Here is an 11,926-nt window from a genome sequence, read left to right as displayed (position 1 = left end):
AATGTTTTCGTGTCGATGGATATATGACCATTAATGACGAGTCAATCCTTCACGAGTGTTCGTAACTCAAGTTAGGTTAAATTACCGTTTTACCCCTGAGTTACATCTTACTCCTTAAACACCACTGCTCCTCTAATGAACAATCCGGTTATGGTCCAACCAATAACCGGAAGTCCCTCTCGGCCAATGAGAGGGTGGGGCCCCTTGTTCAAGTCCCGGAGTCAGCATTTAAGGGAACACTCACCTACTCCCCTAACGTCAGGGAGGAGTGAATTCCATCTCGTGAAGTTATGTTCCCAGCTCCTCACTCGGTCTCGTCCCCAAAATGGTAGGAATGTTGAGTCGGCGACTCGGGCCACTCTCACCCATACAGATCAAAGGACGAGCCCTCACGGGCAGGAGTCCATAACTTACTCAGAATTGAGAATGAGTTGTCTGGTCATCCTAAGAAATGGTAATCTATTAGTTAACGGTGTTACATCTAAAGATTGCCTATTCCGCGGTCCGGTCTTATACAAACTCATTGTATAGGATAGCCCCACTCGCATGTCTCCACACGAACGACCTGGATCGAGTCGTCTGTAACCTTTAAAGAGCGGGCCGTATCCATAGTGTTGACAGGATAAGGTACCCTGCCTTATCCATATACTATAGACCCTTTAGGTTATTCACGGGACATTATCCATTCATATATCAGGGGTATATCAAATATATACGCTGTATATCAACTATATACCCAGTATATATACTGTCCCGATTACATTAAAAATAACCTTGGATGTTTAGTTTATTGAATTTTGGACAATGCAAAGCTATGATTCAACAACAAATTTATTGAATAAAACTTTATTAAATAGACATTTGTTTTTACAAAATACAAACTACGAGTTTAGGGCAACACACCCAACAGATGAACCCTCAATTCTTGAGATGGCTGTGATTGACGTGATGTGCTGGCTTCATCAACAACTCTTGTTGAAGTACCAGCTTGATCAAAAATTCTCGTGGTTTATGATCTCGAACGTGGTTTTCTTCCAAGAAAGTGGCGTTTGTCAATACAAGAACTCTATTTTCTTAAGGATTGAAGAAGAGACCACCTCTCGTCTCTTTAGGGTTAGCTACGAATAGGCATACTGTAACAACCCGACTTTTTGGACTTAGACTAACTAGGGATGTTACTACATGCATGCTTTCAATGTTTTAAATTTATACAAAATGGCATCAACATGAACGTCATAGCGAAAATCTCATATAATTTACAAAATAGTTAGAACCTTTATTTGGGATCCCATAAAAAAAACATTATTCTCTAAATTTTTAAAATAAAACATTTCAACGTAATTCAATATGGAATGCGAAAATAAAATTATGTTGACGGGGTCCCCATGGCGCACTCAGCAAACAGCCTGTCGCTCGCCTGATATGTATTGCCATTACCTAAAAAAAAATTTTCAAGAAAAACTGAGTATTAAAAATACACAGTAAGTAACCCAGCTAACAGGGTCAGACATGCATACACACACATAAATTGAATCATTTAATAACACAACTATATAAGACCTAAATCTTTATCCGTCCATATCATTTTCATTTTTCCTTTTCCTTTTCCTTTTTCTTTTGGCCAATGTCAGCAATGAACCCAACCCTTATACAAACGATACCAACTCCATTACGGTACATAGGTGGGTTTCCTGGGAGACTCTACCCCAACTGATGGTAGTTGGCATCCAGTCAGTAGGGTCAAGTCACACCCACCTATGTCCTCAATTTCAGTCTAGTTTATGCATTACAGTAGAGTGGTTGCCACAACTTTTAGATATATATATATATATATATATATATATATATATATATAAACATTTTCACATTCAAGATCATGCATGAGGTCCTATAATTAAACTCTCTGTAAAGCACCACAACAATTCACATAATAGCCAATTCATAAACAACATCCATCACATAGTGATAAGAAAACAATAGCCAATTGGATCTAAGAACCCTTATGGTTATGCAAACCCCTAGATCACAAATGCTAAAACCCTCAAATCAAGATGATTTCAACCCAAGGAAGAAGTTAGAACGAATTTACCTTGTGATCAAGATCAAGAGTAGAGAAAACTTATTTGAAAACTCAAGATTCGAATCACTCCACAAGTTAGCTTGATCAAGGCTACTTAAATGATTCTAGCATGCAATTCTAAAACACAAGAAATACAAAGGAAAAGCTCATGGCTCACAAAGCTCAAATTTCATTGATCTCAAAACTCAAATATCAAATATCAAATCTGTTTTTTACAATGGAATAAGCTAGGCTATATATAGCCTCCAAAATAATGTCTAAAAGTAATCTAAAGACAATGTAAAAGTTGTAACTCCCTAGTACATCAATCCCATAACCACCACTAACTCAAAAATAACTTAAAAGTGGCAAATGAAAGGTTTAAAACTGAAAATACAATTAAGTGTACTTTAAATCCGAGAATGAAACTCCTCCGTCATAAAACCAAGAGTTTGTAACCCTCAAAGAGTGAATGAACTGGAGTTTGAACTACTTTGAAGTACTTTGAAGTCTTGTTCATTTAATGCATCTTAAGTTCAACTTAGACTTCCATTAATGCAACTTGAGTTTGTAGTAAATGAAGTTGGACTTGTTCTTGACTTCACTCAATGCAACTTGAGGTTGCCATAAATGACATTAGAGTGCATTTAACGCAACTCCAATTTGTTGTCAACTTGGACATAGGATTCTCCAACATCTTCCTTTAAATCTTGAGGACTAAGACACTTTGGTTCATATCATTCTCCCTTTCTTCAAAAGGATTCGTCCTCGAATCAAAAGGATCTCCTACATCAAATGGACGAAAATCAGTAGTATTGAATATGTAATCTTCATCAAACTCGTCGTGTAGAGCACTCTTAAAATCATCAAAAGTCAAGTGTATATCTCTACATGGGTTTCTCTTCAACTTCTTTCCAACAAAAAATCGATCCTTCCAATAGTGTCTCCAAACCAAATAAGCCGGTTTGAACATTGTATGCTTCCTGCCATGAATGAATTTATAAACAAATTTGGACTTTTGCTTCTCACGAGAGGCTTCAACATTGTAAACCACATGTTGGCTGCCATTGTGTACTTTTGAAGCATTCTTTGGTTCAATCTTTTCAATGAGTGTTCTAGCCTCTTGTAAAAACTCAAGGGAAACACTAGACCAACATGGTATAAACTCTCTCGTTAGATAACAAACGTCTTTGTACAAAAGCTCAAGAATGTTTTGTTTGGAAAATAAAACATAAAAGTCCAAAGTCTGAGGATATTGAGAACTCATCCACTAGCCCTGACCCTACTTGATGAAAATTATTAATAAGGTTTGGATTTCCCTGCTGAGCATCAATAATTTTTTGTCTTAAAGTTGGCTTAATTGACAACTGCGCCAACTATGCAGTAACCTTACCTACTGCAACCATTATCTCTGCACACTCCAAATCATGGAGTATATGGGTCTGGGTGGTGATCAAGGCTGGTGTGTGGGTTGTTTTCCTACTTAAGGCATCTGCAACTACATTTGCCTTACTTGGATGGTACAAAATCTCACAGTCATAATCTTTCACTAACTCAAGCCACCTTCGTTGTCTCATATTTAACTCCTTTTGGATGAAAAAATATTTCAAGCTCTTACCGTCTGTAAAGATTTGAATTTTCTCTCCATACAGGTAGTATCTCCAAAATTTCAAAGCAAAGACAACTGCTGCTAACTCCAAATCATGGGTAGAATAATTTCGTTCATGGTTCTTCAACTCAATAAGTTTACCATACTGCATCAAAACACAACCTAGCACTTTCTTAGAAGCATCGCTGTAAATAATAAAACCTCCTGTTCCATCTGGCACGGTAAGCACTGGGCTGAAACCAGTTTCTGCTTGAGTTCTTGGAAACTTGACTCGCAAGCTTCACTCCAAACAAACAAGTTGCCCTTCCGAGTTAATTGAGTTAGGGGCGTGGCTATGTTGGAGAAATCCTGCACAAATCGACGATAATAACCTGCCAATACCAAAAAACTACGTACTTCACTAACAGTAGATGGACGACGCCAATTGGTCACTGCTTCTACCTTTGCTGGATCTACTGAGACCCTGTCTTTTGACACCACGTGTCCTAAGAAGGACAGCTGCAGCCAAAACTCACATTTAGAGAATTTGACATATAACTTTCACGCTTAGAGTTACCAACACTCTCCTAAGGTGTTCCTCATGCTCCGTGTTCATTTTGGAATAAACTAAAATATCGTCAATGTAAACAATCACGAAGGTATCGAGGAACTCCTTAAAAACTTTGTTCATTAAATCCATGAAAATTGCTGGTGCATTTTTTAGTCCAAAAGACATTATAATGAATTCATAATGCTCATACCTAGACTTGAAAGCTGTTTTGGGGATATCATCTTCTTTTATTCTCAACTGGTGATATCCTGGTCGGAAGTCGATCTTGGAAAATTCAGCTACTCCCTGAAGTTGATCGAAGAGATCATTAATTCGAGGTAGAGGGTACTTATTCTTTGTTGTTACCCTATTCAATTCTCTATAGTCGAATGCATAGTCGCATTGATCCATCTTACTTCTTCACAAACAAAACTGGTGCACCCCACGGTGAAACACTAGGACTTATGAAGCCTTTATCCAGTAACTCTTGTATTTGTGACTTGAGCTCCTTCTCCCACTTACTATAAATACTTTCTCTATTCACCTTGGTATTGAACCATGCAAACACCTTCCATAGAGAGGTCGTGCCAAAGGCGACACGAGGCCGAGCATGGAACTCACAGTGTAAACTTATACGAAGAACGTGAGGGAAAGAATATATATTTATATACCGCATGTATCTTATATACTTGGTATGTTTTATATATACCATCCTCCCACTTAGTATTTCAACACAATGGTATATTACTTAGATAAATTCCAGCTAAGTGAATTTTTAGTCGGCCCAATATAACTATTTATATTCGTAGTTGTACAATAATGTTTTAGTTTCTCAAATGTTTTAATAAACAAATGACATTATTGCATGCATATAAAATATTGACTAATTCAACCCCCAAGTCGGTTCCCAGGTAGAGGTGTTCCCTTACGGTCAGCTTAAGTACCTCAATCTTGACAGAACCTTGCTTAGACAGGGTTCTCTTATAGGCAATATTTTATCTAGTCCTTTTTTTTTATTTCATTTTAAACCTAGTTGAAACAAAATAAAAGACTACCCCCAGATCATATTAGAAGATTAATCTGGTCTAATTAATTTTAAACCCGTTTAAAATTAATTAACTTAGACCCTATCTTTGCATGCAACTATTTATTATAGATTTTAATTTCTATTTACCAAAATTTTATAACTCTTACCAAATTAAAGAAATTAAACCAATAATCAGGTACTCATGACATACATTAATATAACAATTATAACTAAATGATGCATGATCATACATACATATAATATATCAAATATACATATGATGCATGTATCCTATGATGAGATTTTTAATCTATATGGCATACATTATGCAATATACATTTAATTAAAATACATTCATAATTCATAATAATTAAATAAGCAGCAAATTGAACTTGGTTTTGGCATCCTAAAAGCATATTAAATTAATATAATCATGATAATTATATTAATTAAATAAAAGAAAAATGGAAAAATAAAATAAAATAAAATAAACGATGTTGTAGAGACTTAAACACTAGATCTCTGCTTCTACTAGAAAACATTGGACAATCTAAGCAATGTAACAACATTATATATATTTATGCAATCTGCAAATATTTGAGTTACTCTTTCAACGTGATTTTTTTTTTCCTTCAGATTTTCGAAATCAGCCTCGAGACTTCTCATTCAACATCGAAAAATCTGCTAAATCATGGTTAAAAAACCTCCAATTCATCGACCAGGAACGACACGAACTTACACAAGATTTATAACATTAAATGCCGAAAAACACCGGACCCTTTACATTGATCAAATCAAACGACTTTGTCAATCTAAATGCCAAAACCAACAAACATCCAATTGCAAAACCCATAAAACTTAAACATCAAAATGCAGAAAAAACCCACCATATTCTATGCGAAATTTCAACAGAAAATTTTGAACGAAAAACCACGCTATGATATCAATTAAAGGGATGTGAACGCGTTCTTGAATTTCTTTTGAAATTTAAAATACAAAAAAATATAAAACAAGGAAGAATATTGGATTTTACTTTTGAAGATTCTTCTTCGCGTGGTCCCAATGAGATAACACCACTTGCTCTTCCTTGCTATGTCTTTCGGTCAAGAATCCAGATTGTAGTAAAAGAGTTGAGAGATTTTAAGCCTTTGGCGTCCAGCCTACCTTCAGAATTCAACTTAGTGTTATATTTATAGAGTGGGAAAATCCTTAGAGTATGACGATATCTTATTCTTTTTAAGATAGGATATCTTCTCCTGAATTTAAAGGAGATCCTAAGGCAATAAAGATATCTGATTTTTTTAATTAATAATAAACAAATTAATTAAATCAATTAATTAATTTAATTAATAATTTAATTATTAATTATTAATTAAATAAATAATTAATTAACCATTAATTGTTTAACTTTTAATTAAATATCACATATCTAATTAAAACTATATATTTGAATCATATTCAAATGTAGTTCTCCTGGATAACCTATAGTTTTAATATGAATCCTATTCATATTAATTTTTTTGAATCCTATTCAAATATTTCTGCATAATAGACTCTTGGGAAACAAATGAACAAAATTTAATTAACTTGCAGGTATCTCAAATTACTTGATTTTGGTTTAGTCATTTTCATTATCCTGAATGCTATTATTTGATTAATATGGAACGCTATCGTGCCCAGTTGATTAATTAATAAAATTTAATTTTGATGCTTAGTCTAAATTAATTAAATTAGGAGAATTAAAACTTAACACGGTTCCGAGTAAGTAGACTAAGTTCTTGAATCAAGAAATCAATTTTGTGTAAAGCCTATGATGAAGATTATAATTGGATGAAAATCACACCTTTGGATTGGAAGTTTGGTAACATTAATTTTCTTTTCCTTTTAGTTTATCTTTTTAAATTTCAAAATTTAAATAACACCCCATGTTTTAAACTTTGAAAAATTAATTTCATTGGTTTCGTTGGATTCGACTTGGTCTCATTAGTTGTACAAGTTATATTTAGTAAAATCAATAATTATTTTGGAGGGTCTCCACAACCCTTATCAAATATTGAGATTGTCATGATGTGGCTGCTCTATAATAACTATTTGATGCATATTAATAAATCTTCATACCTCTATGATGACTAATATTATATATAAATTCAAAATACTATTGTATTGTGGTTTCTCTCATAGATCCAACGGTGTAAATTTACGAACCACGTTGGGATCTATTCGTCTAGTAATTTGGGTTCAACTTCTATAATTCCTCACCTTGAATAGTAATACTCTTAAAAAAATAAAAAATGAAATAATACATTGTACATCATCAATGTAAAAATTTAATTATAATCTAAACAATACTTGCCTACCCACTCTTGCAAGTAGAACTTTCAATGCAGTTTAGTATGATGTCTTTTTATTGTCTCAAATATTTTATCTCTTTTCCATCGCTACAATCAGTCTTTTGCGAATGTTGGAATTAATTTAATAATTAATTCATATGTGGGTAACAAATTAAAGAACAATTATATTTGGACTATTTAATACAAGTGATCTTGATTATGGGCCAATGACTTCCTATTTAATGATGTGGCTTGTTGGGTAGTGACCAGTCCATTAATACGAAGGGATTATGGGTATGGAAACCCTAAGATTAACCTATAAATATATGGTTATGGTCCCAATACACTATGCGGTCTGGGTTGTATAGTTGAGAAATACCACAAACTACAACTTCTTGCAGATCGTGGTCAATCTAATAGTTTTAGATAATTTTTAATTTCTTTATAGATTTTGGTTTTGTTCCACCGTGGGGATAGGAGGCAACCTGTGCACGACAATTAAAATGGGGTTCAGTCGGCTGTCGAGACTGATTCTTTTGGCATTCTTTCTTTTCTGTGATCTGACAATAATTATGTTCTGTTCGAGAGAATGCAATCGTATGGCACACGACGCGGCAAGATAGCCGTGGATCATGGGCTGGTCAGTGCTTGGTTGGAAGATGCTCGAGTAGAGCTGTGAAGTCATTAGCGTGGTGGTAGGGCACTTGCATAATACCAAAGTGGAAGAAGAAGTTATTGAAGTGGCTGCAGAATTTTTAATTTTGTCTTGTTTTGCTGTTAAAAAAAAAGAAATAGACCAATAAAAATTTATAACTTTTGAATTCGAACATAATTGTCCAATGAGTAGGCGAATAATACTCACCCAGTAATATTGTTGTAACTTTATACTAAAAAGTTACGAGTCCATTTGATAATATTTCCGTTTTAAATTATTTTTTTCACACTTTTTTGCTTTTCTGGTTTCTAAAATTGAAACTTTTCTAGAAACAGGAGCTAATTTTGTAAACTAAAAAAAATAGGTTCATTCCTCCTATTTTCGTTTCTTTTTATTTATCTCTACAAGAAAAGTTTCACATCAAAATAATATATATTATGAATTATTTGATTTGAACGAATCCTCAGATCTGTTGAGTAAGCATGCAGTTGTAATCCTCAGGTTCTTCTCTGGATTCTCATGATTACCAAAATGCTAATTCTTTTTCTATATTTTCTAATTTTAAAATTAAAAATATTTTAAATTTATTCTTTTATTTAAAACTTAAAATTAATAAAAACTCAAAATTTAGATTTTTGTACGGAAGAAATTTAGATTGTAAATGATATTTCTTTATTCAATCCCATTCTTCACATATATGTTATATCTTTTTATATTATATATATTAAATTTAAATATATGTTATGTGTTATCTCCACTTCTACAAATTCTTGCATTAAAAAATTAAAAAATAAAAATAGAAAAAATTAAATATATAATAAATAATCTTTTTTTGTTATCAAATTAAATATTTTTTTTAGGACTTAAAATTTAAATATAAGAAACGAAACGAAACGAAATAGGAGAGGAGAAACCGAAAACGAAAGCGTTCAGACTTACTTGCCGTGGAAAACAAGTAACTGTTTTTAATAAAATACATTTCTTTCTTTCCTTTTGTTTTTCCTCTCTTGTGAGAGGCAAAGTCAATGTTATCTTCCTATTAGCCAAAAGTAAGAGAAGAAAAGAAAAATAAACAAAGACATTATTCGTCAAAATACCATTGGAAAACCCTTCCGTAACTATCTTTCATTGCCGGATGAGAAGCCAAAACAAAAAGGAAAAACGAAAGCTAATACGTCATGGGAGCCTTGGAAAGTCCATCCACGTCCCCAGGTTAAATGGAGATCCTTTGCCTCTCCATACTCTCAAAAGTTTCAGTAGAGCTGCCATGGTTGGTGATCTTAGATCTGTGAAGATAATCGAGATCTGTAGGGTGGCTCCTCCGACGGCGGAGGATTCACCTGCGCCCTCGTCGTCTCTTCCTCTTACCTTCTTCGACATTCTATGGCTGAGGTTCCATCCGATCCAACGCCTGTTCTTCTACGAATTATCGTCCACCGACACCTCTTTTCTCGACGCCATTGTTCCAAATCTCAAAAGCTCTCTCGCTCTTGCTCTTCGCCACTATCTTCCTCTCGCTGGTAACCTCGTTTGGCCAAAAGGTTCCACTGGCCCAACCGTCGAGTTCGTCGAAGGTGATGGCGTTTTGTTGACGGTGGCCGAGTCTGATGCTGACTTTTACCATCTTTCCGGTAATGGCTTTCGTGAGGTTACTCAATATCATCCTCTTGTCTCGCAGTTGTCTGTGTTTAATGATCGTGCTGCAGTGATTGCTATTCAGGTTATTAACTCAATTAAAAAATTTAAGCTGATAAGTTAATTATTTATATGCTTTGCTTATGACGTCATGTTAAATCACTGGTCAATTCAAAAGTTTAAATTAGATTTGGATATATTAAATCATGATTTTATGTAATTTTTGTTTTGGTTTATTATATTACATGTAATCTCAACTTTTATTCAATTTAATTTTTAATATTTTAAAATGTCTTTTTGATCCCTACTATCAAAAGGTGACTATTTTTTTCTTGTTGCAAAATTTTAACATAAATTTTATACCCAACAAAAATCGGTTTATTTCTAAAAATTAACTATTGAGTATAGATTTGGGTTGAAAATAATTATAGAGAAAACTAGATAAAAAAGAAAATATCCGACCAAATCGAATACTTCTTAAATTAAAAGTATAAAGGATCAAAATGAAAATTTCAAAAGTAAAGCAGCTAATTAAAATTGACAAAATTTTAAACTACAGAAATGAGTACTGTTTAAACCTTCAATCATTTATTTTATATTCTCCAACACAGGTGACTTCACTTCAAAATAGAGGGTTTTCCATTGGAATAACTAACCATCATGCAATTATGGATGGAAGAACCGTGACTTCGTTTGTAAAGACATGGGCTCGTATTTGCAATCTTGGAGGATCCTCGCCTATTCCAACCATCGAGGCGATGCCGTTCTACGACAGGTCGGTTATCGACGATGCGGCAGGTCTGTCGGCGATCTATGCAAACGTATGGCAGAATTTGGAAGGACCCAACAACAGGAGCCTGAACCTTAAACTACCCAAAACTCCCCCTGGTTTAATCCGATGCACTCTTGAATTCACTCGCAAAAACCTGCAAAAGCTAAGGCAATGGGTCCTGAAAAAGCGAGAGAACAATGAGGAGAATGATCACCACGTATCTTCATTTGCTTTGGCAACTGCTTACCTTTGCGTGTGCACCGCCAAGTCTGAAGGTTTAAGTGATGGAAAGTTTGTGTTCGCATTTGCTGCTGATGCGAGATCTCGTTTGAAACCGCCAGTGCCTTTAAATTACTTCGGTAATTGTTTGGTTGCTGGTTTTGTTTTACTGGAAAGAAGTGAGCTTTTGGGTGAAAATGGAATAGTTGTGGCGAGCGAGGCAATCTCCGAAGCTATTAGAAATTTGGGAGAAACAGCATTGAAGGGGGCAGAGACTTGGTGCTCATCAATGGCTGCAATGACCAGTGATTATTCTCAACCAAAAGGCATTATTTCCATTTCTGGATCGCCTAGATTTGAAGTTTATAGTGCAGATTTTGGGTGGGGAAAGCCAAGAAAGGTGGAAATAGCGTCGGCTGAGTCATCATCTGTTTTTTCGTTATCAGATACTCCAAATGGTGATGGCGGAATAGAGATTGGAGTGGTTAGGGAAAGAAATGAAATGGAAAATTTTGTTGCTCTATTTGGTAAAGGTTTCGAGTGTCTTTGAAATTATAGGCAAACATAATTATTAGTCTTGTTACATTTTGGTATTTATTATGAGACTAGTTTATGTTGGAGTGTTTCTTTCATGGAATAGAGTAAGATTCATATTTTGTTTAATTAATTTGAAGTTATAAATTTTATTTTTAAATATGTATTAGATCATCTTATATCCAGAATTCTGGCACTCTCTTGATATAACAATGGGTTTTAAGTGACTCTTTTACTTATCTTCTAATAATATGGCAAAAATAAGTTGGTGGTAAAATATAGCATGCCACATGGATTGAAAATTAGGTTCACGATTGACCTCATGACACCGATCTGTCAGCTCGCTAGACGACACTTGGAACCCTAGGCAACGCAAATGTACCTAAGTTGGCTGGCCCGAGTTGGGAAACCGACAACCTTAAAAGACAGTTGGCAACTGTTCAACAACTTTAGTAACAAACTAATGGTTGTTGTAACAGAAAGATTCTCATCTAACCCCTATAAATACACCATCACTCTACTCAATCATGTGCGCAATTCTATCTGAAACATGACTT

General features: G+C 34.4%; 1 protein-coding gene across 1 annotated transcript; it reads left to right on the top strand.

The window, feature by feature from the left end:
* Positions 1–9,260: 9,260 nt before the first annotated feature.
* Positions 9,261–11,498, top strand: LOC111019505 (phenolic glucoside malonyltransferase 1). Its single transcript, XM_022295906.2, has 2 exons — positions 9,261–9,929; positions 10,456–11,498. The coding sequence occupies exons 1-2, from the start codon at positions 9,345–9,347 to the stop codon at positions 11,383–11,385; spliced, it is 1,515 nt and encodes a 504-aa protein (XP_022151598.1). The 5' UTR covers positions 9,261–9,344; the 3' UTR covers positions 11,386–11,498.
* Positions 11,499–11,926: the final 428 nt, after the last annotated feature.

The sequence above is a fragment of the Momordica charantia genome (genome assembly GCF_013281855.1).
Source record: "Momordica charantia cultivar OHB3-1 chromosome 3 unlocalized genomic scaffold, Mcharantia_2.0 BLBB01000003.1, whole genome shotgun sequence".
In the NCBI taxonomy this organism is placed as follows: Eukaryota; Viridiplantae; Streptophyta; class Magnoliopsida; order Cucurbitales; family Cucurbitaceae; genus Momordica; species Momordica charantia.
This window is presented reverse-complemented; position numbering and strand designations above follow the sequence as displayed.